A 25,197-nucleotide genomic window follows, 5' to 3' on the forward strand; every position below is an offset into this window, starting at 1 on the left:
CATGCAGGTTGTAATGTTCCCTTTAAGTGAGATGAATATTACTCTTCCTCCATTTCCAAGCTCAGTGAACTTAACCTGTAAACGCTAAGAGGGTATAGCTAGGGAGTGGAGCCTCAGAACGGTCATTTTACCTCCTGAGACCCATGTCAGTTCAGTCACACTCAAAGCAAATGCATGTGACAGATGTCCTCACAGGATGCTGGAGGAAGAGCATTGCTTTTCTCTGTGTCACACAGCAGTTCTCAGCTCTGCACTGGAACATGCTGAGGGCTGCGAACAGACAGGGAGCTCCTAGATAGAGCGCGAATGGGAAAGAGCATTGGAGGTACTTAGTGGGGAGATAAAAGGAAGGCAAGGCTAAGCAGTGGACAATGCACAGCAAGGCCAAGAGTCTGTCCCCACGCTGCCCTCAACATTGGCAGCTTACACAGTCACATTCTTCATCAATGAGTCATCTGGTTCTTCTTGAGAAGCACAGGGACAGAACCCAGTACTCATGCCCCGGCCTTTCCCTGGGCACAGTTCATTGGTTATTTACTCTGCATCTACAGCCTTTGTTCTTTGCCCTGATTATCTGCTTCCTTTCCTCCTTCCACTGGTACTGTGAGCACCACACTGCTGGGAATTCCTCTTAAAATGCCCACAGTCTCTTTAATGAGCGTTGCCTTGCAAACTTAAGGTGAACCCTGGGCAGAATGCCCTGAGCCTCTGTGGCAACGTCCCATCTTTCCAAAATGCACAGCTGGAATGTTCCAGGGCACCAAGTCATCCACCTTCCACCTTCCACCTTCTCCCCTTCCAGATTCTTGACCCCCTTGAGAGAACAGGAGAATTAGTCGGGTGATTTTTATTGTTGTTTGGTTTTGCTTTGCTTTAGATCCAAACCATAGACCAGCCTTGCACATGAGATGAATGCTTTCTCTAGATACAGTTTGTAGAACTCTCTTCCCATCCTCTCTGCTTCCCAGCTTATGGTGTCAGTGGTTTTTCTCCCCCATACACTCCTGCCATGATGTTACAGGACCCAACCAGGTGTTACCATCCACTTGGATGCCTTAAACCACAGTATAAATTCCCTGTATTTTGAAAGAAATTATGGAACAGATATTTACAGTTTGGCCGATGGGATGAACACTAATCTCTTGTCCACTGAGCCTGTGTCCATCTTAGAACTTATAGAAAGCCATGAGACAAAGGCTGGAATGTGTAGTTTTTAACTTTGAGACAACTAAATGATCCTTTCTTTGGTGGGGGAAGGAGGACCTGGATCCAAGCATCCAAGACAAGGAAGTCCAAGCACACCTATATTAATCTGTCTTAAAGCTAAGACCTGCCAATGTGGGCAAAAGTAAGATCTGAGTTCAGATATAGCTGTCTCCAAAGTCCATGCTCATGTTATAGCCCTCTGTCATTGCCTGCACGTTAGCCAACTGCTGGACGCCGCAAAACCTAGTAGCCCATGTCCCCAGTTCCAACACTAGATCATGGCTCAGTCCTTTAAAAAAACAAAAACTTATCTTGGCAGAGCAGGGTTAGCAACACAAACTAGGGTCAGACCCTCGAGGACCTTGAGTCTGTCTTCTCATTACTAATCTCCACTCCCAAGCTCTAAAGAAAAATTTTGTCCCTACAGAAGCAGTCCCGCTAGCACAGATCCGGGGATCATTTCAGACCAATCTAGACAAGGGAAGAACCTCAAGAGGTAGGGAAGTCCAGTCAGCAATGCGCTTCTGAGGAAAAAAGAAGAAGCACAGTTTCATGATCACCAAAGGGAACTCTTCTGATTGTGCAAAGTAACCATGGAAAATCCTCAGACAGGAGTGACTAGAACGAGGCTCAGTGCCGTGACTGAACGAAGAGGTGGAGTAACCAGGAGATGTTCTTTCTTTACAACTGAATGCAATTTCTTCAAATCAAAGAAGTAGGGGGGGAATGAGGCCAGTTGTGGCAGGGTTAGCCTATGACCACAGCAGTTGGGAAACTGAAGGAGGGTGACAAGGTCACAGTGGGCCCTGTCAAAGGTCAAAGAGGAGGAGGCAGAGGAGCAGGGAGAAGGAAAAGCAGGAGGGGGGAGGAGGAGAGAAAGGAAAGAGGAGGAGAAAATCCTAACAGCAAAGGGATCGAATCTGTTATTTAATAGATAAACTATGCAGTGGTGGCAGCTAAAGTGACCAAGATTTACACCAGGAGGGGGAAGACTACACATAGAGAGTTAGAGAGATGGCTCCCTGGTTAAGAGTGATTATGTCTCCTCAAGAGTGTCTGAGTTTGCTTCTCGGCTCTACATCAGGAAACTCACAACCACCTCCGACTCCAGTTCCTAGGGATCCTACACCCTCTTCTGGCCTCCACTGGTACCTGCACTAATGTGTATACACACCCAGAAACACACACACACACACACACACACACACACACACACACACACACACATTTTTAAAGGCCGAAAGTAATCAACTGGGAATTACTCAAAGCCACCAGCCATTGCCTTCAAGGGTAGGCAAGGGCTTTCTCACCTGCCTGGCTTTCCTCTCTCAAAGCCTTCTCCTCTAAAAAGGGCTTATTGAACAAATAATTAACATAAGATAAATATCATAGAAAGTCTGAATTTTTTATGTATTAAAGCCAAACTCTAAACTTTTTTTAAAAATTAGCTGGGGGCTATGGTTGTAGCTTAGTGGTAGAGCACGTCCTAGCATGTATGAGACCCTGACTCAAGCCCCAGAACTACACACAACACACACACACACACACACACACACACACACACACACACACACCATATATGGGGTGTTATGTCCCATAACTATCATTTTGTGTACATACTTACCTAAATTTTTAATAACACCAAAGAGATGCAAAAGTGGTCTGAATGATTAAGAACATAGGTTTGGGAATGAGGAGATGGGTCAGTGGGTAAAGTTTTTATTGTGTTCAGATCTGAGGAATTGGGTTCGGATCTCAACACCCACTATAATAGCCAGGCACAGCAACATGCACCCGTAATTCTAATCTTCGGAAGTCAGAAGAGAGAATTCCTGGGCCTCACTTGCCATCACTTGTCTAGCTGAGTCGAGTCGGCAAGCTCCCAGTTCAGTGAAAGGTCTTGTCTCAAAGAGTGAAGAACGCAGTTGAGAAAGACACCAGCCTTTGGCCTCTGCTCTCTAGAAACATTGGTACACACATGGACACGTACTCATATGTATGTGTGCCCACAGAGAAACACATGTACACACACAAACCCACATTGGGTTTGGACTCAACCACTCACCAACTGCTCACTTTGACCTTCCTTGTCTATAACATAGTGGTAGCATGGACTGCTCACCCACCAGGAGAAAAGAATTCATACCTGGAAGGTTTTGAACAATAGGTCTGCCGCCTCTAGCCTCACACAGGGAGTGTTCTGGGAGGTAAGAGGAGAGAGGCTTAGTTAAGGGCGCTGATAACAACTGGTGCTCTTAACACTAAAGGGCCACCTCCTGGGTCTGGAGGGGAGGGAAGTGGTCCCAGGTACGAACGCACAGGTCTCTGGAGAGCTGCACGCCACTTGACTGATTCATCAAGATCTGAAAGATTAGCCAGTTATGAGAGGAAACAATTTCTGGGAAAGTGACGGGGGCTCAGAGAAGGAAGCACAGTGTGCTGATCCTCCTGCCTCACCTCAGTGCCAGACACTGTCTGCTGAAGATAGAGGCATGTGGTAGCAACTCTGAGTCATCCAAGCCCTTGTTAAACATTAAAACTGCCATATTCTCTCAGTCTTTGTTTTGTAGCTCATAACCTTAACTTGACCTATTGCTCCTTGCCCTGACAAAAACAACTTGTACTTTGTCAGGGAGCCTGGTGGACATTGGAGATCCCCTGGCCTCCTTGTCTCTAGACCCAGCCTATCAGCTTCCAGGTCAGACAGGTGGTCTCTGCCTGGGGCCCATACATTTGTTGCAAATGTTAATGTTGCAAATGCATCTGTTCAGTGTTTTTCCCATATAAAAACTGGTTCTGAGAACTGGGGTGGTGGGGTGCAGTTTTGGATCCTGACTCCTAACTCTGATCCTGATTATTCAGTCTTGGAGTGTGCATTTAATAAACCATCCATACCTAGCTGAGGTTGGTATCTGAGTGGTTTGTGTAGCTATTCTTAGACCCCCACACTCTGACCTCACCCCATGAACACAATGGAGCCATAAACAAATGGAGCCCTGGTAAGAGGCATGGCTGCTGGTCATGAGGTCCATGACAGTTGATCTGTCTGATGATGACAATGATGACTGTGGTCTGATTTGTCAGCCTTCAAGGCACTACCCCTCAACAGAACCATATCACCTCTCACAGGGGCAGCCATGGGTGTTTATTAGGACTGACAGGCTTACTAAACATAGCATTGCTTCATCAGCCACTGCATTGTTTTCACATTCTGTGCCTGTTTCAGCCAAACAGTAGCTTCTTTTTAAAGATCTCTCTCTCTCTCTCTCTCTCTCTCTCTCTCTCTCTCTCTCTCTCTCTCTCTCTCTCTCTCTCTCGTGTGTCTATGCGTGTGTGCCATGTACATGCAGGTGCTCTAAGGCTAGAAGAGGGCGTTGGATCTCTGGGAGCTGGAGTTATAAGTAGTTGTGAGCAGTACACATGGTTGCCATGAGTCAACTCAAGGTCCTCTGGAAGAACAGCGAGCACTGTTAACCACAAACTCTGGCTGCTGGAGAATAATTCTGTCTTATGTTACTCAATCCTTCTACAGCGCCAGACCTGTCATGTGCTTTATGAGTATTTGCTCAGCTGAATGAACCTGAAAGTCATGTAGACACTCAGAGGAGGGTTGTTAAGAACCATCAGTTGGACAGTAGCAATTACTTTGCATACTCTTCTGTCCTTTACCCCCATGGCATGCCCTGTCATAATAATCAAAAGTAGGGGGCTAATCTACTGAACTCTGGTTACAGGGGAAATTAAAACAGGCAGTAACGCTGCTGATGAAACTGTAGAATTATCTATTCATTATCATGCTTACGAGCACAACAATGCAAAAAAAAAATATTTTTAATGGCACCAAAAGTCCATCATGTGTCCTAACACCGAGAACCATGCCTTGCATAGTATATGTGCATAATGCATGATTTCAGAATTAGTAAATGAGCTATTTATGAGTGAATGATACTGTGAAATATTAGAGGGAGGAGAGGACTCACAGATTATACATCCTGGATTCAAATCCCAACCCAATGGGATTTGGAGACTAAAATAATACCTTCCCATATCACACAGGACTTATTTGGCTGAACATGGAAGTGAATTAGTTTAACTGCTTTGGCTCCAGGTGGGTGGTTCTTCCGGCCACTTGTCAGGGCCCTCTGGATTCACAAATGAGACACACACACACACACACACACACACACACACACACACACCACATACACACATACTTCACACATATACCACAGCACACACACACACACCACCACATACACACATACTTCACACATATACCACAGCACACACACACACACACACACACCACCACATACACACATACTTCACACATATACCACAGCACACACACACACACACACACTCACACCACCACATACACACATACTTCACACATATACCACAGCACACACACACACACACACACACACCACCACATACACACATACTTCACACATATACCACAGCACACACACACACACACACTGCCACATACACACATACTTCACACATATACCACAGCACACACACACACACACACACACACACACACACACACACACACACACCAGTTAATTTTGATATGCCTTAAGTAGTTCAATGGTTGGGCACTTTTAAATCTCCCTGAAGCTAACAAACACTCCCCTCTGGTACACCTGAATTAACACCCTCCAAATCTACATTTTGTCTTTGTTGCCCTGTTACCTTCTGTGCAGCCTCCCTACCTTAGGGTTGCCTTCCATTTATACTACATTTCAGCCTTCTCATCCTCTTCTCCTTCACGGAGTGGGTCCACCACCCCCACCCCCGCTGTCCCAAGCCTGGGAATCCTGAAACTCCTGCCTCTGTCTGCCCTATCCAACCATTAGCTGCTGGCATCTTTATTTACCAACCAGAACCAACTGGGGGCAGGGTGCCTCAGTGTCTTACGTGCAAACACTTGTGTGAGCAGTTTGGGGGACCAAAATTAACAATGTAACACAGGCAGCATTAGGTCAAACCCACTTCAGCTAAAAGTATCCTCAAAGCACAACCCACACTAGCTCAACCAATAACAAACAGGTGTGGGAGAGTTTCACTGATTTACATGCAAGGGAGCCTGGGTCTCACGTCTCTCTTCAGACATGATTAAATTGGGTTAACAAGATGGCTACCTGGAGGCTCCAAATCTATACATCTATGTGACTGAAAAACCAAGAGAATGACACCTTCTCTTGGCAATTCTCTACATCAAACCTAGAAAGAACACATTGTGTGTTGTGTGTAGGGCAGAGGAATGGGCGGCTCTTGCCCTTTTAGGGTCTAGACATATGCACTATAGCTTAAACTATGCTGTCATCGGAAACATGAAAGCTTTGAAACATGAATGTTTCCCTGCAACATGGGGGTTACTGATAAGAAGGCAGCGTGTGATTCTGCAAAGAACAAGTGGGGCTTGTTCAGGGAGAGCGACTGTCTGCACAGGCCCAGGGAAGGCCTGGATTTCAAAGACTGTGGGGTGAAGGGGCATCGTGATGGGAATTCCAAGCCTGCCTTGATTACTACAGCACCCAGTGAAAAGCAGAGATGTTAAGGAGCTTTACTCTTAGGTCCAGCCTCACAGACAGAGGGCATCTGAACTTCACAAGTAAGTGGGAGGCAGGAGAGTGGAAGGCAATGCGGAGACAGATGCGGAATGAAGGATTCCCGGACTCTGGAGCCATGTCCCGGTTCTAACGTTCAGTAGTCCTGGCCACTTTGAAGGTGAGCCTCAGCTTCTTCTGTGAGATCACCAGCAATCTCCAGCTTGTGGCCACTCAGCTCCTGGCATCCTCAATATTAAATACATTATGCCTCCAGCAGTTCCTTACAAAAGAACTTTGTGCTTATTCCTGAAGGCGTCAGTATGCCATCTACACTGTCTTGTGAGCTATCTTTAGACTAGCTCCCTTCTCTAGAATGCAAGAGAGCTGAGAGGTCAGAGAGTCATAGCCAACAAGAACCTGGGAAGAAAGACTCTTATACACAGATAAAACCACCCTAAGTGCTGATGAGGTAGGGGGGGCTGAGTGGAGTGTGAGATGGCCACAGGGGCTAGTTTCCCTCCAAATGCTCAACCTTGAAAAGAAGAGAACCATTCCCAGTCACAAGCATAAGCTTATGATAAGTGGTGAGCGAGGGTGTGTTAGTCAAATGCTTGCCCAGCCTGCACAGAGTTCAGCTACTAATGGTGAAAAGAGAGAGCATTTCAGTAAAGCCTCCCACCCACTGCCAGGCAGGCAATTTCATGAAATTTAGAGAGATACCTGTGAAAAGAGGACCTGAATGTAGGAGGGGACATGTTGGGAAGTATAAAGGTCCCCACAGGTGAGGGAGCAGATGAGAGGAAGAAACTAGAGTGAACATAACTAAATTCATTATATTTCATATATGAAATTGTCGAAGAGTCGAAAATGAAAAAGTAAGTCAGAAATGATTGCTGGCTTTAGCAGTAAAAGCTGTTTAAAGATATAAATATATACAAGGTAATTTAAAAGTACCAAGTCATTGTTTTTACCCTCTACGTTAATCTAATTAATATTTCAAAATGTGAGAGGAGCATCCAATACCCTCAGAATAATCCTCAGATACCCTGAGTAAATTTGCCACTAAAGTTGTAGACAGTCTAAAGTAAAATGTTTGCTTCTAGTTTTAAATCACAAAATAAAATACTGTCATGGTTATAAATTATCTCCAAACAGACTGAGGGCCTTATGTTACCTGGTTGCTGAGGGACTCAGCAGATTCTTGGCTCCTCCAAAGAAACTGACTTTCCAGCATTTGGGAGGCAGATTAAAGCAGATCTCTTGAGTCTGAGAACAGCCTAGTCTATTTAGCAAGTTCTGGGTTAACCATGGATACCTGGTGAATATCCTGTTTCAAAACAAGAAATGAGAGAGAGAGAGAGAGAGAGAGAGAGAGAGAGAGAGAGAGAGAGAGAGAGAGAGAGAGAGAGAGAGACTCTTTATTAGAAGAGTATGTTAATAAGCTACTTGCCAGTGTAGCAGGAAGCTGCTGAATTGTAAACAACTGAGAATATGCTTTGTTTTTTCTTTCTTTCTTTTATTCTTTTTTGTTTGTCTGTTTGTTTTGTTTTCATGAAACAAGGTTTCTCTGTGTAGCCCTGGCTGTCCTGGTACTTGTTGCCCAGGCTGGCCTTGAACTCTGTGCTGGCCTTGAACTCAGCGATCTGCCTCCTCTGCCTCCTGAGTGATCAGATTAAAGGCGTGCACCACCAATGCTTTTCTTCTCTTTGGGGAGTTGAAGGCAGGGAGGTGTCAAGGCAAGGTTTCTCTAGGTAGCTCTGGCCAGAGTGTAAGGCTGTATACAAACAGAAATAGAAAAATCTGAGGCAAATTTAATTATTGAAAGATGTACTTATTTTTTTTCTTTTATCTTTTTTAATTTTTATTAAAAGGTTTTTTTCTGTTTTTTTTTTTTATTAACTTGAGTATTTCTTATATACATTTCAAGTGTTATTCCCTTTCCCAGTTTCCGGGCAAAATCTCCCTCCCCCCTCCCCTTCCTTATGGGTGTTCCCCTCCCAACCCTCCCCCCATTGCCGCCCTCCCCCCATAGTCTAGTTCACTGGGGGTTCAGTCTTAGCAGGACCCAGGGCTTCCCCTTCCACTGGTGCTCTTACTAGGATATTCATTGCTACCTATGGGGTCAGAGTCCAGGGTCAGTCCATATATAGTCTTTAGGTAGTGGCTTAGTCCCTGGAAGCTCTGGTTGCTTGACATTGTTGTACTTTTGGGGTCTCGAGCCCCTTCAAGCTCTTCCAGTTCTTTCTCTGATTCCTTCAACGGGGGACCTATTCTCAGTTCAGTGGTTTGCTGCTGGCATTCGCCTCTGTATTTGCTGTATTCTGGCTGTGTCTCTCAGGAGCGATCTACATCCGGCTCCTGTCGGTCTGCACTTCTTTGCTTCATCCATCTTGTCCAATTGGGTGGCTGTATATGTATGGGCCACCTGTGGGGCAGGCTCTGAATGGGTGTTCCTTCAGTCTCTGTTTTAATCTTTGCCTCTCCCTTCCCAGCCAAGGGTATTCTTTTTCCTCATTTAAAGAAGGAGTGAAGCATTCACATTTTGATCATCCGTCTTGAGTTTCGTTTGTTCTAGGGATCTAGGGTAATTCAAGCATTTGGGCTAATAGCCACTTATCAATGAGTGCATACCATGTATGTCTTTCTGTGATTGGGTTAGCTCACTCAGGATGATATTTTCCAGTTCCAACCATTTGCCTACGAATTTCATAGACTCGTTGTTTTTGATTGCTGAGTAATATTCCATTGTGTAGATGTACCACATTTTCTGTATCCATTCCTCTGTTGAAGGGCATCTCGGTTCTTTCCATTTTCTGGCTATTATAAATAAGGCTGCGATGAACATAGTGGAGCACGTGTCTCTTTTATATGTTGAGGCATCTTTTGGGTATATGCCCAAGAGAGGTATAGCTGGATCCTCAGGCAGTTCAATGTCCAATTTTCTGAGGAACCTCCAGACTGATTTCCAGAATGGTTTTACCAGTCTGCAATCCCACCAACAATGGAGGAGTGTTCCTCTTTCTCCACATCCTCGCCAGCATCTGCTGTCACCTGAGTTTTTGATCTTAGCCATTCTCACTGGTGTGAGGTGAAATCTCAGGGTTGTTTTGATTTGCATTTCCCTTATGACTAAAGATGTTGAACATTTCAGATGTACTTATTTTTAAAACTAACATTTATTATGAGTTTGTAAATTGTCATATGGGGTTATAATCTATGTTCCATTGCTCATTGTCCAATAAAACCCATTCTATCACATGGGTCTACTTCTTATGGAAGCTGCCAGGCATAACAAGTTGTGTCCAGCCTCAGTGTTTGGGTGGGACAAAGATGGTGATTTCCCTTCCTCTCTGGAAGATAACCTGTAAAAACTGAACTGAGAGGGCAAATGGTTAGCCCCCACGTAAGTGTCTCTGCTTCTTCCCCCACCCCACCCCATCCCACCCCCCATTCCCACACCCCACCCCCAAGTAGAGATATGCTTGCTTATAAAGGTCCAGATTCTTGACGGGTGAGGATTAGGTGGGCAAGGAGAAGCAGAACTGTTAGCAGCCTTGTTTTGCCTTCTTCCTCTGAGAGTGGTAAAAGCCTACAGCAGAAGGGGATTGAGCTGGGGCCATGATTACCCAAACCTTCCTTTCCCTCAGCTTCCTCTCACTTCCCCTTTCTGGTCCTTTCTCTTCCAGTTTCCTATTCTGAAACCTTCCACATGCTGATGTATGAGCTTCAGAGCAGTGGTGGCTGTACCTAGAGGCTGGGGACAATGGTGGCTGTACCTAGGGGCAAGGTGGCTAGAACAGCTCACCCCTCCTTTGTAAGGAGCTTCAAGGAACTTCTGTGTTGCCACTTTGTCCAGAGCTTCTCACCTAAACACAGTGGGCAGGCCAGTGACTCCAAAGGGATCCTACTGTCTTTCTGCCCTTTGTCTCAAGTCTTCTCCTGACAAGAAACATTTCTGAACATTTAGAATGTGCCTTGTATCATTTGTCCTAACATCTGGTTTGCCCAGTTTCAGTCTTTAGCCTTGTTTATCTGTTCTGTCATTCACACCATGTATCCAGAGATCTTCCTGCTAAAGTCTGTGCTTTCCTTGTTTACAGATGGACTAGACAAGGAGACTCCTTTGCTAACTTTAATATCTAAAGCAGTTACTTTCTGACGTTTTGAAGAACATAGCATTAACAATATCAATAGATTATGGGACACAGGCATCCCAACCTTTTCTGTTTCTTCTGCATTTGTCATACTTCCTCACTAGGTTCAAAGATAGGAAAAAAACAGAAACTTACAACTCATAACTCCCAGAATAAGGGTGCTGGCTCACCAGTTCAGAATACTAGCTACTCTTCAAAAAGATCTGGGTTCAGTTCCTAGCACCCACACAGTGACCCATGGCTATCTGTAACTCCAGTCCCAGGAGACCTGACACCCTCCCTTCTGGCCTCCGAGGAACTGCATACATGTGGTGCACAGATATGCATCCCAGCACACACACACACACACACACACACACACACACACACACACAGAGCTCCTGGAATAATAATAACAACAACATTGATACTGGCTAACATGGTAACATGTTAGTGTCATTGAACTGGACTTCTACAATTGGTAAAACCAGAGTCAGTGAGCTGCTCGGTAGGTAAAGGTGCTTGCTGCCAAGCCTGATCACCTTGAGTTCTATACCCTGGCCCATGGTAGAACCAATTCCTATATAAACACATACTTTAATTTAAAGGGTTAAAATGGAGCTAACGAGATTGCTCAGTGGTTAAGAGCACTGGCTGCTTTTGCAGTAGATTGAGTTTCAGTTCCTAGCACCCACACCATGGCTCACAACCATCTGTAACTCCAGTTCCAGGAAACCCAACACCTATTTCTGCCCTCGTAGGCTCCAGGCCCATACATGGTGCTCAGATGTACACTCGGACAAATCTGTCATACATATAAAATAAAAAATAAATGTTTCAAAATTGTAAAGGTTAAAATGGCATATTTTACATTATGTTCATTTTACACACACACACACACACACACACACACACACACACACACACACACACACACACAGGAATTGTTTTTCCTCCCTTAACGGTGAGTTATACTCATGGCCTGTATTCATATACTGTCACAGCTGTGTCTGCATACTGTCATGCTTGCTAGTTCTGGACAGGACTTCCCAGCTGAGCTCTCAAATTCAAAAGCCAATGTAGACACCAATGACTTAGACACAGACAACTCTTCTTTCCCTGGTAACAGTCACTCTTGTCCCTTCTACAAGCCTTAATCCCAACATTAGGTGCAGGTCCCTCGGATTCTTTCTTTCTTCCTTCCTTCCTTCCTTTCTTTCTTTCTTTCTTTCTTCCTTTCTTTCTTCCTTCCTTCCCTCCTTTCTTTCTTTTTAAAGAACAGTTCTTTGTTCTATAGATTCAAATACACAGCAGACCAACCCTGTTCCCTGAAATTTAGCACTGGCATTCAATACAAGCCTCAACACTGTAGTTCTAATGGGTTTCCTTAGAAGTCACTTCATAAAGCCTTGCTCAAGAGGAGGGTTAGGGGGAGGTTAAGCAACAGTAACATAGTAGCTAGCAATGGTTTTATTTCTTTATTGTCACAGACAAACATACAAGTTCTTCTTCCTCTGTGCCTGATTCTATAAAATATGCGCTACCCTCCACCTTGTGGTACAATGTTTATAAATATAATTCACCAATAAGAAGTTGAAGCCACTAACAGGGGCTTAATAACAACCACCAGGGGACAATAAAATGTGGAAAACTGACAGAATCTGGAGAGAATTGGAAAGGGCACTGAGACACACATTATAGTAAATGTTTGCTTCAGAGGAGGTGTGAAGGGAACTTCTCATGTACTACGGAAGAATTCCCTGAGCTTCTCCAAGCCTACTTTCCTTCTGATGTGACATTTAAATACTACAGAGCATTGTGGGTAGTGTCCCTCTGTGCATTGCCAGAGGGGATGACTGAGCCATGATACCTGGTGACAGTACTGGTGGACAGTTCTGCAAGATACTGATACTGTCCTTTGGCGCTGAGTTCTTCTCTCTCCAGCATGTTACGTTAAAACCTTGCTCCTTGCCAAACTCGCTAGGCAGCTGGATGTGGTCTGTGTTCAGAAGACTGAGGAAGCTTCCTTTCAGTAAGTGGATCTTTTTACCAGGGGAATTCCTCAAAGGAATACCAAAAACAGGCTAAGGAGTACCCCAGAACATTCTCTAGAGAAATGGGGTTCTCCAGAGAAACATCACTAAATTTGGCAAGAAATTTCTCAGCAGTTTCATTCTTGGCTTGATTTTTGTTGTTGTTGTTGTTATTGTTGTTTTATTTTGTTTTGTTTTTGTTTTTCAATTTTGTTCTTGTTTTGTTTTTAATCTCTCTTTCCACTTTCCATAAATGAGACTAGCTTGAAAATTGTTGTATAGCCACTGTCTAAGCAGATCTTCCTTCCTGAGAACAGTACGTTCGGGGAATCACCACCCACTAATAGTAGCCACTTCCTGAAATGAACCAATTGAGTTAAGCTGAGTCTTTGGTGATTTGGATGTATCAGGCACTGAGGGGTCAGGAACTGCAAAGTAAATGCCCACACTGGATGCCAATGTTTGTGGCAGCCTGCAGCCAGCCTCTCACCTATCCCTGTGCAAAGGTTGTTCCCAGAAGGTAAAAGTAGTCATGTCTGTTTGCATATTGACTTATGCTCATAACAGAAAGTTCTTGATCTTCAGCACCAGAATCGATGGTTTTCAGGGCGAAGCTGTTAACTCCCCCAAACTGAAGGTCCTGCTTGCCTGTCTCATGTAGGACGTGGTGAGAGGGGACATCTGGGCGGAGCAAGGAGAGCAGTGCTGAGCAGGGTCCAGGTTCACAGTGCTGCCTGCCTCCCTGCTGTGAAGGCACTGGCAGGGCGAGAGCTAAAACCTGGTTTCCTGGCCTGGCTGGTATCCTTCCTCTGTTCCACTTATCTCTGTGAGGGTTTGGTTCTCCCTCTCACCCTGGCTGTAGTAATGGCCGCTTTTCTCTCTCTGATGGCCCTCCGTGGAGTTGTGTTTCCTGCTACAATCTGTCTTCAGAACAGGCACTAGCATTTTCTCACAGTCCAAATTCAGCCACAGTACTTCCTTCTTCTTATTTTTCAGAAGGATAAATCCAAAATGCCTGCACCCAAGGCTAGAAAAGCTCTCTAGCCTCATTACAAACAATCTGCCTGAATTCCCCACCCCCTATCCAGAGCTTGCATTACAGCTCACTCTTAGTATTGTACACTCTAAAGTTTTAGACAAGTGTGTGGTGACATGTATTTGTCACCACAATGCCAGAGCATTTGTTGTTTTTTAAAAATGGTCTGTGCTGAGCTCATCCCTCAGCCACCCTCTCCACTCTACGCCCCTAACCACTGATCTGCCCCCTGCCTCCACAGACTGCATGGCATCTAGTCAGAATCAAGTTTTAACCCTTTCCTGATGGATCCCTTCAGTCAGCAGCCTCATGTAAGGCTCTTCCATGTCTTCTCATCACTGTGGCTCTTTTGTTTTCAGTGCTGAGTAATATTCCTTTGCATGGGTTACCATAGTCTGTCCAGCTATTACCTCTCTGAAAGACATCTTGAGTGTTCTCACGTTTTGAGCAGAGTAAATAGAGTGTTACAAGCATGCACTCGCAGACTTTATATGGGCATACATTTTCATTTCTTCTGTGGCTAGGAAAGAGCACATGTGCCTGTTCCTGTGGTCGGCGGGGTTTAGCTGTGGACAAACTGTATTCCTAAGTGACTGTCCCCAGTACATCTTGCCTCTGCTGTGGCTCGTGCACGGGATTTGAAGCGTTGTGGTGGCTTTAACTGACGTGCTGCTAGTTACACTCACATTGCCCTAGAAAGTGCAACGGGGAACATGCTTTCACATTACATAGTATTTGTCTCTTTCGGCAAATTATCTCTTTGGGTCCTTGGTGCATCTTTTAGTCAGATTATTCATGGTCTCGTGTGTTAGGAGTTCTTCATATAGTTTTAAGAATAGTCCTTCATTGGATATGGGGTTTTTTTGTTTGTTTTTTGTTTTTGTTTTGCAATATTTTCTCCCAGCCTGTGGCTCGTCTTGTTATGTAAGATAAGAATAGAGCCATGATTTTACTCTGAAGCAAGGATCAATGGACACCTTCTAGCATTGTGGTTACCTGATACAGGTAACATCTACAAATGTTATTGTACAGACGTGAGTTATTCAGGGCTCTTCCTGAATATATGGTGGGGTTCCATAATTGAAGAAAGTTAGGAATAGCACTACCCAGTGAGGAAAGAAGCCACCTGATCAGAGGGTACCCACCAGTGTGCCTCAGACAGGAGGCTGTGAGAGTGAAGGCGGGACCTGCCGTACACAGACCCTGCACCCGCAAAGCCTGTCTCCTTTACAAAGAAATATGAAACACCAGCAGTGCTCCGGGTTCTCCTCCTCCTTCCTCCTTCCTTCCTTCCTTACCTCCTTCGTTTCCACCTTCCTTTCCTATTTTAATCATTATACCCCCTATGCAGCCAATGATCGGTCTATGTAGCCACTGTGTGGCCACAAACTTGCAGTTCTCCTGCCTCAGCAGCCTCCTGAATTCTGGACCCCAGGCACGATTCAGCTATAAATTCATCTACGAATCATCTTGGTGCAGCGATATTCTTTCTTGGCATGGGTGATGTTGTAGCACCTGCTCAGTGATGCTGTTTGTAATTTGTGCACTGTCCCACTCATTATAAATGTTTAGAAAACTCTTTGTAAGATACGGAATACAATTACAGTTCCAAACTTGTCATTGATAAGACATGAAAGAGTAGTTATTTGATTCCAATAAATAAAACAAGTGTTCTTGTGGATTCAGCATTCGGGGGTCCTCTAGGACATAAATTTAATGTGTTCCTGCTGCCAATATAAAATCACAATACTTCCTCATTGTTGCTAAATTCTAAAAAGAAAGAAAGCATGAGAATGAGTCACCGATTCCCACAGTCAGGGCCGAGAAGCCATATAAATTTCTCCAGCCCCTGTCAGGAAACATCAAAGTGGCTCTGAGAACAATCGTCTGTTGATGGCAGCTATGAGGCTCACCCTGTTCCGCATTGTGTGTCTGCTGCCAGGCTGCCTGGCCCTGCCACTGTCCCAGGAAGCCGGAGAAGTGACCGCACTTCAGTGGGAACAGGCGCAGGTACATGGGTCTCTTGCTCGTCCCTCGGGGTTCTCTGGCCTCACCGCCAGCCTCCACATGTGGTTTTGAATGATTTGTCCTTCGGCGCTTGCGTGGCAGTGAATATTCTTGAGCACGATGTTCCTGGTTAGAAAGCAGTGCATGCTCTCTGTGAAAGCCACGCGCCGGCTTCGGAAGCCTTCCTGAACTCTGATTGGATGCCAGCTCCTTAATCTGCTCTCTAGGTGAACGAGCACATCATTTCGTTTCTGGCCTTAAATTTTCCAATTTAGAAACTGGAGAAGTATAATAATGATGTCACCAAGTGCAGAGATTATAACACACTTAATGCAGTATTGAAATCCCATCCAGGCTCAGGAAGTGCAAGTGTTAGTGTTTGTTGCAACTTGCAATTATCTTCATGAACTGTACTGAACTGGACATCTAAGGATGAAGCCCCACAGTGAAGAAAACTGTAGTCAGAAAGCGCAAAGAGAAGAAGTAACTTTCGTGCATGTGCAGTAGAAGCCGTCTGTGTTCTACCCCACGGGGTTGAACCGGCAGACCAGTAACATGATGACAGAAGGTCGTCTTGCTACCAAAATAGAGACAGGAATCAGGAGCTTCTCTAGCTCAGAAATGCATTCTCTTCAAATATATTGTTATTCGGTAAAACCAGATAATGACTGATATGCTTTAAGCATAAGAAAAATAGAGCTAGACTTCACATTCCATTTGACTTTTTTAAAGATTGATAAAGTAGATTCAATCATCAATTTATAACCTTACCAAATAGCATTTTAGGAGTTTTGATCCAGTTTTCTCCAGGATGCTGTTGCAAGGGTCTTCAGGCCTGTCAGTGTGCCTGCACAGATGGTCTGACAGAAGAAGGGAGCTTATGTATTTGAGCCCAACCCAAGCTACACAATGAGTTTCAGGCTGTCCTGTGCTACAGAGCAAGATTCTATCTCAAATCAAAACCAGGGGTAGAAAAGAATGCAAACATGTCGTCCAGAGAGTGTCTCATTAAAGTCCACAGCTCCAGAAGGGATACAGTGTTTGTTATTGGTTTTTTTAAAACAAAAAAAAAATAATTTGTCCATGATTATTATGAGTGAATAGTAAGAATTTGTTGTATTGAATGAAACACCATGGGAGTAGGTAAGGAGCATCTTGTTGGTCAGTTTGCTTTGGTAAAATGCAGTCATGGGAGGTTTTCAGCCACTGCCAGGCACTCTAATACTGACAGCAAATGACTAAGCAGATGGTAGGCCATTCAACGATCTTCCCACTGCACACACTTTTAGACTGTACACTTTTCCTAAGGAAACTTCCTTGGAAGTGGAGTACAGACACCTGGGGTGATCTCTGCCTGCTGCTTCACCTCTCTGAGCCATGTGTCTTCAGATAAAGCAGAGGCATTTCTGGGTAGACGTTGTGTACCCCTTTAATCCCAGCACTTGGGAGGCAGAGGCACTCAGTGTGCCTGCCCATGGGAAGGGACTTTAACGCCTTCGTGAGTTGCTACTGTTATCATTCTCTTGCCTCTTTGTATTCTGGCTGAAGATCTCCCACCCCACTCCCAGACCCCAGGATACTTTCAGACATCCAGTTATGCTTGGCAAGATCTGGGGTTCTCTTTTATTCTGATGCCTCCTAAACGGGCTATGCTAGCAGCAGAGTGGGTTGAGGGGAGAAAGGGGAAAGAGAGAAAGGGGCCTACAGATAAGGAATCTCCAGACCAGGTCTGCTGCTGACTCGGTGTGTGAACCTGAACAAAGCATGTGGCTGCTGTGAGCTGTGGTCTCTTCCTGGACTGTTAAGTCAGATTAGTCAAACTAACAATCACCTGACTTCATATCCTTGTGGAATTCATAAGAGCCAGATGGGAGCCTCTTTAGCATGGCTAATGGACCTCACATCTATCTCCCCAAAGTGTCTATGATGTTCAAGGGTCTTACTATGTGCTCAAAAGTGCTCTCTCTCTGAGTTTTGTATGTATGTATGTGTGTATAAGTGTGTATGGATGGATGTGTGGATTTGTGTATATGTGGCTGTATGTATGTTTGTGTATTGTATGTGTATGTGTATATGTATTTACATGTGTTATGTGTGTATGTGTGTTGACATGTGTATGTGTGTTTATGTTTATATGTATATGTGAGTCTGTGTGTGAGTGCGAGTATGTGTATGTATGTGTTTGTGTGTATGTATGTGTATGTAAGTGTGTGCATATGAGTATGTGCATGTGTATGTGTGTGCATGTGTGTATGTGCATGTATATTGTATATTGTGTGTATGTGCTTGTGTTTGTATGGGGAGGTAAGCATGGCTCCTTCAAGCTAATCCTGTGTGTAATTTATATTAGTGTTCTTTCAACACTTAAGTCCTTTCCCGAGCCTCGGTTCTTAGTGTATGTGTAAGTGTGTGCATGCTTGCATGTACATATATGAGTGTATTGTGAGTGTGTACATGCTTGTGCATATGTATGAGAGTGTGTGTATTTGTGTGTGCGTGTGTGTCTGTGTGTCTGTGTGTCTGTGTGTCTGTGTATCAACCATAGTTTGATACTGGGAGTCTTTAGTGATCCTCCTGCCTCTTCATCCCTGGCATTGGAGTTATAGAAGCAACCAATTTTTAACATAGGTTCTGGGAATCAAACTCAGGTTTTTGAGGTAAGCTCTTCTCTGACTGAGACATTGCCCCATCCCTTGTTGTGCTTGCTAAAAACACACTGACACTTCTAACTGCTCTAAAATAAGACCAAGCTTTAGAAAGTGGGTGGTGTGTTTGTCCTCCAGGTATGCATGGAGAATACATAGGTCAGGCTTTCTTCTTGTCGTCTTATGCAACAACATAGTAGTCCACCTCCCCTCACCAGTGAATGCTTACTTCACTCCATAATCGTACAACAACTCTGTCTTCAAATCTACAACAATAGCACGTACAAGAGATGTGGGTTTTTTGAATAAAAGACTTTTTACTCTCTGTCTGCCAGAATTATCTTAGGAAATTTTACCTTCACGACTCTAAAACAAAGAAGGCCACCAGTGCAGTGGACAAACTGAGGGAAATGCAGAAGTTCTTCGGTTTGCCGGAGACTGGAAAGCTGTCCCCCCGTGTCATGGAGATAATGCAGAAGCCCAGGTGTGGAGTGCCAGATGTTGCAGAATTCTCACTAATGCCAAACAGTCCTAAGTGGCATTCCAGAACTGTCACCTACAGGTGAGGCTCACTTTGACTCATTCTGATGGAGGCCACAAAACCCTTTTCCTGAGAATTCAAACACTGAACTCTTCTGTGCCTTCAGAATCGTGTCCTATACTACAGACTTGCCTCGGTTCTTAGTAGATCAAATCGTGAAAAGAGCTCTCAGAATGTGGAGTATGCAAATCCCACTGAACTTCAAGAGGGTTAGTTGGGGGACTGCAGACATCATAATTGGCTTCGCAAGGGGAGGTAAGCATGGCTCCTTCGGGCTAATCCATGTGTTGTTTATATTCGTGTTCTCTTTTCAACACTTAAGTCCTTTCATGAGCACTTGAGATGGCCTTTATTGGTGAAACATATGAAGCATATGCGAGAGGCCTTAGTTTCTATTTTCAGCATCACACACACACACACACACACACACACACACACACACAGAGAGAGAGAGAGAGAGAGAGAGAGAGAGAAAGAGAGAGAGAGAGAGAGAGAGAGAGAGAGAGAGAGAGAGAGAGAGAGGAGCTTTAAGATCCTGAATCTAGTAGCCTTCCACATATAATGGTTGACAATGATGAGCAGACAATGACAGTAGTCAAAGATCTAATAAAAGCCATGCGCCTGGACCAGATTTTCTGTGTGAAACTGACTATTGGTACCAAGAGGGTCAACCAACTGGACTGGCTTCTCTCTCCAGTTTTCATAATCGTATGATTGTGGAGAGAAGAGAAGGCCAGGGAAAATGGAGACACTGATAGAAATCACTGTGTGCTTTTGCAGATCACGGAGACAACTTCCCATTTGATGGGCCAGGAAACACTCTAGGCCATGCCTTTGCACCGGGGCCAGGCCTCGGCGGAGATGCTCACTTTGACAAGGATGAGTACTGGACGGATGGTGAGGACTCAGGTACAGTGTCCTATGTCTCTTCTGCGATCATTGCTTTAATTATAATCATTACGAACCCGTAAGTGTCAAGTAATGGACTACATGCTTCAAATGTTTTTATCTCATTTAATGTTTTCTTTTTTAATTTGTGTGTGTCGTGTAGAGACCTACCTGGTAGGAAAGAACTGAGGTTGTCCTCTGCCTCCACACTTGTACTGTGGCACAAGTTAAATAAAAATAAACAAATAAGATAGGATAAGAAAAAAATGAACCAGAAGAGCACATTGTGGCCCTTACTGGTCACAAAGCTAAAAGGTTAACTGAGGGCAGTCAAAGCAGTTAGCTACCCCTACCCAGCCCAAAACTAACACAAAGCTCAAAGTTAAACTCATTAGCTATCTCAGAACTTGATGTCACACAGAGCAGCTTCTAACTGCCTAAAAAATTAAAACCAACAATAACCATATGCAATGAATTTAATTATTTCTTCTTTGGTAGCACAAGGAAATGGATATAGTTCTCACACCCAAGGCTCCCAAGAATACACTGGTCAGAAATTCTCCACAGAATCTTCAACACACAGAGATTTGAAGTAACTGGGTCATTTCCCAGTGGCCCTGCCTCGCCTACCAGCAAAGCATATTATTCTTTCCCTGAATTCTGGTTTCATAAAGAACTGCTGTAGCCACTCTTTTCTGTCCTCCTTTGGTTCCTTATCTGGGAGGTTGGTTTAGGGTATATGTTCTTAACCTTAGGTCACTCACTAATGGACCAAAGTTCTTCCTGTTATTCTTATTTGAATGTGAAATGTCCCATGAACTCCTGCATTTGCACATTTGGTTCCTAGTTGGTGGCACTGTTTAGGAAGGGTTATGGAGTCTTTAGGAGGTAGCATCTTGCTGCGGAAGGGCAGACTTTGATGGATTATAGCACCTTAACCTATGCTCATGCCCTCATGCTTGCTTTTGCTCTCTCGTTCTCTCACGCTCTCTCTCTCTCTCTCTCTCTCTCTCTCTCTCTCTCTCTCTTTTCCTCCCTCTCCCTCTCCCTTTCCCTCTCTCTCACTCTCACCCTCCCTCCCTTTCTTCCTCCCCCCTCTCTGAGTCTCTCCCCTTGTGTGTTTATGAAATATGATCTACAGACTGCTTTCCTGCCACCTACTATTGCCGTGACTTCTTTGACATTGTGGATTCCATCCCTACAGCAACATGAGACAAAATAAACCCTTTCTTCCTTCAGTTGCCAAGGACATGGTGTTTTGTATACACACACACACACACACACACACACACACACACACACACAGAGAGAGAGAGAGAGAGAGAGAGAGAGAAAAGTGAGCAATGAACTCTTCTCTCAGTCTCCTCTCTTTTGAAGGAAATAACCAATAACCAAGGAAGCCTGGGGAATTGGCTATTTCTTTCCATTACGATGTGATTGATGTATTACTGGCATTTATATAGTTATTTTAATACTTACCATATATACTTCCCTGGCTATAGGAGTGAACTTCCTGTTTGTTGCCACTCATGAACTTGGCCACTCTCTGGGTCTGGGTCACTCTTCTGTTCCCAGTTCTGTGATGTACCCTACCTATCAAGGAGATCATTCAGAAGACTTCAGTCTTACAAAGGACGACATTGCAGGCATCCAGAAGTTATATGGTAATAATCACGGCTTTCCCAACAAGAATGTCAGACTTGAAAGATGTCAGAAAATAGGGACTTGCCTGGAAACCACAGTGAAAACCTATGCAGTGGGCCAGCAGAGTGCAAGGCTGTGTGAGGTCCCAAGGTGAAGTGCCACCCTCACATTCCTGGGGGATGTTTATATCATGCATATGAAGAGATATTCATTTTATTTTTAATTGATCTCTACAAGCTTGTGTGAGTGTATACGTGCATGTGGGTGTGCATGTGTGTGTAAGTTAACAAAGTACTACACATATATGTAGGGTCAGAGGACGATTAACACATGTCAGTTCTCTCCATCTCCTGTATGACTCCCAGGGGTGGTATGTGGACCACCAAGCAGGCATCCAAGCCGTTGTTCACTGGACCATCTCAGCAGCTGACATTTCATACGTAAGCTTCCAGAGTCCACTGTGAGACAGGAATGTTATCATCCTTCTTTCTCAGCTCAGATTCACTAAGAGAGCCCCACCCCCAGACATCCTCAGCTGCTTGCTGCCAAACAGTTGCCCTACACAGTCAAAAGTGACCCATTTTCCCTGTTTTTATAAACATGCAGGGAAGTGGTCCCCACAAACAACCACAGCTGCCATGGTAGCAGGGTAACAAATGCCCATGACATCTACCAATGTTGTATCCCAGTCTCCCTTTTATTTTGATCAAATTCCAAAATCAGTTGTTTCAAACAGCAAGTGTCAGTCAGTATTTGCTTGATAGAGCTCACTAGAAATAGTATTTGGGGAACAGAAGATAAAACCCATGTCCCTGGATAAAGATGAGGAGAAGAATATCCAAGAAATGACTTAGCAGAGGTGCAAGGTGCTTGAAGAACAGTACCAAGCCAGGGAGGTGATTTCAGGTATTGGTATGTCTTTCCTAATCTCCACCTTCTCAAAAAGACATGGACTCGAGAATCCAGAATTACATACTCATCAAACTTGCCCAAAAACCTACTTCACACATAAGTAAAAATGAGGATATAGTGTCAAAAGATAAGAGTCTTCAAAAGAGAGACCTGTATTCAGGAAAAAAGTACTTCTACAGGAAAAGAAATGGAAATCAGTGGAACCTAGAATTCACTCTGAATCAGCAGTTGCCACAATGTGTTCCCAGAACAGTTTGCAAAGGGGCTATTACAGCAATGTAGTATTTCTACTACTGTTGTACTTCAGATGTGTATGAGTGGTGAACACATATTCAGACAATTTGTCCTAAATTATAATTGTTTTGAGGCAAATTCTGTCTGTGTAGTTCTTGCTGTCCTGAGCTTTTGATGTAGACCAGGCTGGCCTGAGTTTTCTAGGTAGAGCAAGCTATCCTGAGGTTTCTAAGTAGAGCAGGCTATCCTGAGGTTTGTAGGTAGAGCAGGCTGGCCTGGGCTTTCTAGGTAGACCAGCTGGCCTTAAATGTGCAGTGATCCCCTTCTCTGCTTTCCTAATATTGATACTAGAAGCATATGCCCCAACATACCACATCTAGCTAACATAGAAGGGTTTTGGTTTCTGGTGTTTTGGCTTGGTTTTGGTTGATGGTGGGAATTGAACCTAGGACATTGACTGTGTTTATATAGATGTAGAATGTTTCCTGTGTGATTTATAACCCACCTTGATGTTCTTCTTTCCTTCCTTATCAGGAAAGAGGAACAAGCTGTGATAGATGCAGACAGTTTCTGGAATGAGCAAACGCCCTTCCTGAGCCACACTTACTCCTTTCTTCCTTGTACTGTGGATGGGTTTTGCACATCCCTCTGAGGGTCATTTTGATGGAATGAGTCTGACAAATCTCAGGTAACACGACAGACACCAGCAATAAATGTCATGTGACATCAGCAATAAATGTCATGTGTGCAAATAACCCCACTGTCATTATTCTGTGATGAGAAGACGCTTTCAGTGACCAAGGAAGATATGCTATGCGATGAATCAAAGATGAAGTCCAAAACTAATTTAGAAATTATTTGAGGTTCTTTGGGTATATCTTCACCAAATGGAGCAGGTGGGCATGCCACCTCTTTGTAAGTCTTTGGGGGTATAGCCCTGTTATGACCACTTCCTTATCCTGTTGACCCAAAACCCCTCTCTCTGAGTCTGCTGGGAAACCAAGTTCTCACAGAGTGCCTGTGATCCTGAGGACCTGTAGTTTCATGGTTAGTGCCAGCCCTACATTCCTGCCCCCAAATTCTCTCCTGATAAGGCTGCATCATCAATTCCCTCCCTCTGCCCTCTACCTATCCACATGTCAGTATCACCTTCTTTTCCAAGCCAGCCTTGCTGAAAAAAATTGCACCCACTGAAGATGTGTATTCACGGTGGGATTTACACTGAAGGACATAACAGAACAAAACTAACATCAGAGGTCAATGATAGCTTAGAGGGTAACAGTGCTTGCTTGCCTCACAAGCATAAGGACCTGGGTTCAAATCTCTACAACCCAAGAAGAAAGCAATGCCCTAAGCCCCTCCACAGGTAGAGGGTGTGACCTATGGTCACATAGGCTCAAGATAGAGATCGCCATTTTAATGAGATACATAGAGGCTTGGAAGGCTTACACAATAAGCTTTTCTTTCCCAGACACTCCTCCCTGCAAAAGGTATTTAACCGCAGACCCACCTCAAGAAGTGTGGTATGGTTTTACTCATCCACTTTCCACTATGACAATAAATGCCTTAAAACCATGGACTGCCTCTTTTCATTGGGATCTGACATGGGAAGCCATGGAGAAGGCCTTCATTTTCAGCTATTCCATGGTTCCCAGCAGTGCCTGGTTATCTGAGATCCTGAGAACTAGATGGTCCCAGCCTCATCACAGGCCTGGGGACCCCCCGAAACCAGCTTTGGCTGTCCCTTACCTCAGACTGCACTTTCCCACCCCAGAGCAGTGTCCCAGGGCTTCCCTATGGCCCAACCCCTGTCCACTTGCAATGGTGTCAGATAAGCATGGTCAAACTTCCCGATCCTGCCTCCCCAAGTGGCCATGCCCTGTGGTTGAGCGGACGCAGGACCCACAATTCTACACTGCAATGCACACCACACACACACACACACACACACACACACACACACACACACACACACACACAGGGCAGGTAATAATAATAACAGATACACCTGCTGCCTTTGAATCCTTCACTTAGCCAACGTATGCAGGTCTCCCGCTGGCCTTCCACCTGCAGCCGTTCACTTCTCCTCCACCCTGCAGGCTTCAGACCCTTGTAAAGCTTCTGCTGGACCGTGGCTTCCTGCTGTCCCACATTCATTCCAGACCTTGAACTTGTTCATTAACAAGTTTCTCTCCTGAGCAATCTCTGAGGTGTCAAGATGAAGCTGCCAAAACTTGGCCATCCCCTCCTCTTTCCTCACACCCTTGCTTGCATAGTTCTCCCTGAAAAACAGAAAAACAGAAATATATTTAGTTTTCATTGATATAGATTATGCCCCCTGTTTGGTCTGTTGC

General features: G+C 44.5%; 1 protein-coding gene, 1 long non-coding RNA gene and 1 pseudogene across 5 annotated transcripts in view; 1 reads left to right on the plus strand and 2 right to left on the minus strand.

Moving 5' to 3' along the window:
- Positions 1-12,679: 12,679 nt before the first annotated feature.
- On the minus strand, positions 12,680-13,881 carry Prkra-ps1 (protein activator of interferon induced protein kinase EIF2AK2, pseudogene 1; annotated as a pseudogene).
- Positions 13,882-15,846: 1,965 nt separating this feature from the next.
- Mmp7 (matrix metallopeptidase 7) lies at positions 15,847-23,598 on the plus strand. The gene is made up of 6 exons (NM_012864.2): positions 15,847-15,982; positions 18,960-19,186; positions 19,272-19,420; positions 19,946-20,074; positions 21,556-21,717; positions 23,378-23,598. The coding sequence occupies exons 1-6, from the start codon at positions 15,866-15,868 to the stop codon at positions 23,395-23,397; spliced, it is 804 nt and encodes a 267-aa protein (NP_036996.1). The 5' UTR covers positions 15,847-15,865; the 3' UTR covers positions 23,398-23,598.
- The window catches only part of LOC102556477 (uncharacterized), a 67,478-nt gene continuing 65,868 nt past the window's right edge, over positions 23,588-25,197 (minus strand). For 3 of the 4 annotated variants that reach the window (XR_015627047.1, XR_015627046.1, XR_015627050.1), the window contains one exon: positions 23,588-25,125. This is a non-coding gene — a long non-coding RNA (uncharacterized LOC102556477). The remainder of the gene's footprint in view (positions 25,126-25,197) is intronic. The other variant, XR_015627048.1, reaches the window with a different exon arrangement.

The sequence above is a fragment of the Rattus norvegicus genome, chromosome 8 (assembly GCF_021556685.1).
Source record: "Rattus norvegicus strain SHRSP/BbbUtx chromosome 8, alternate assembly SHRSP_T2T, whole genome shotgun sequence".
NCBI classification, from domain to species: Eukaryota; Metazoa; Chordata; class Mammalia; order Rodentia; family Muridae; genus Rattus; species Rattus norvegicus.

What these genes read in the sequence shown, in the direction of transcription:
- Mmp7 (NM_012864.2), top strand. Translation starts at nt 15,866, where the DNA reads ATGGCAGCTATGAGGCTCACCCTGTTCCGCATTGTGTGTCTGCTGCCA. An exon ending in TTCAGTGGGAACAGGCGCAG is followed by an intron (nt 15,983 to 18,959) that starts GTACATGGGTCT and finishes TCTGTCTGCCAG; the next exon opens with AATTATCTTAGGAAATTTTA. An exon ending in AGGCATCCAGAAGTTATATG is followed by an intron (nt 21,718 to 23,377) that starts GTAATAATCACG and finishes CTTCCTTATCAG; the next exon opens with GAAAGAGGAACAAGCTGTGA.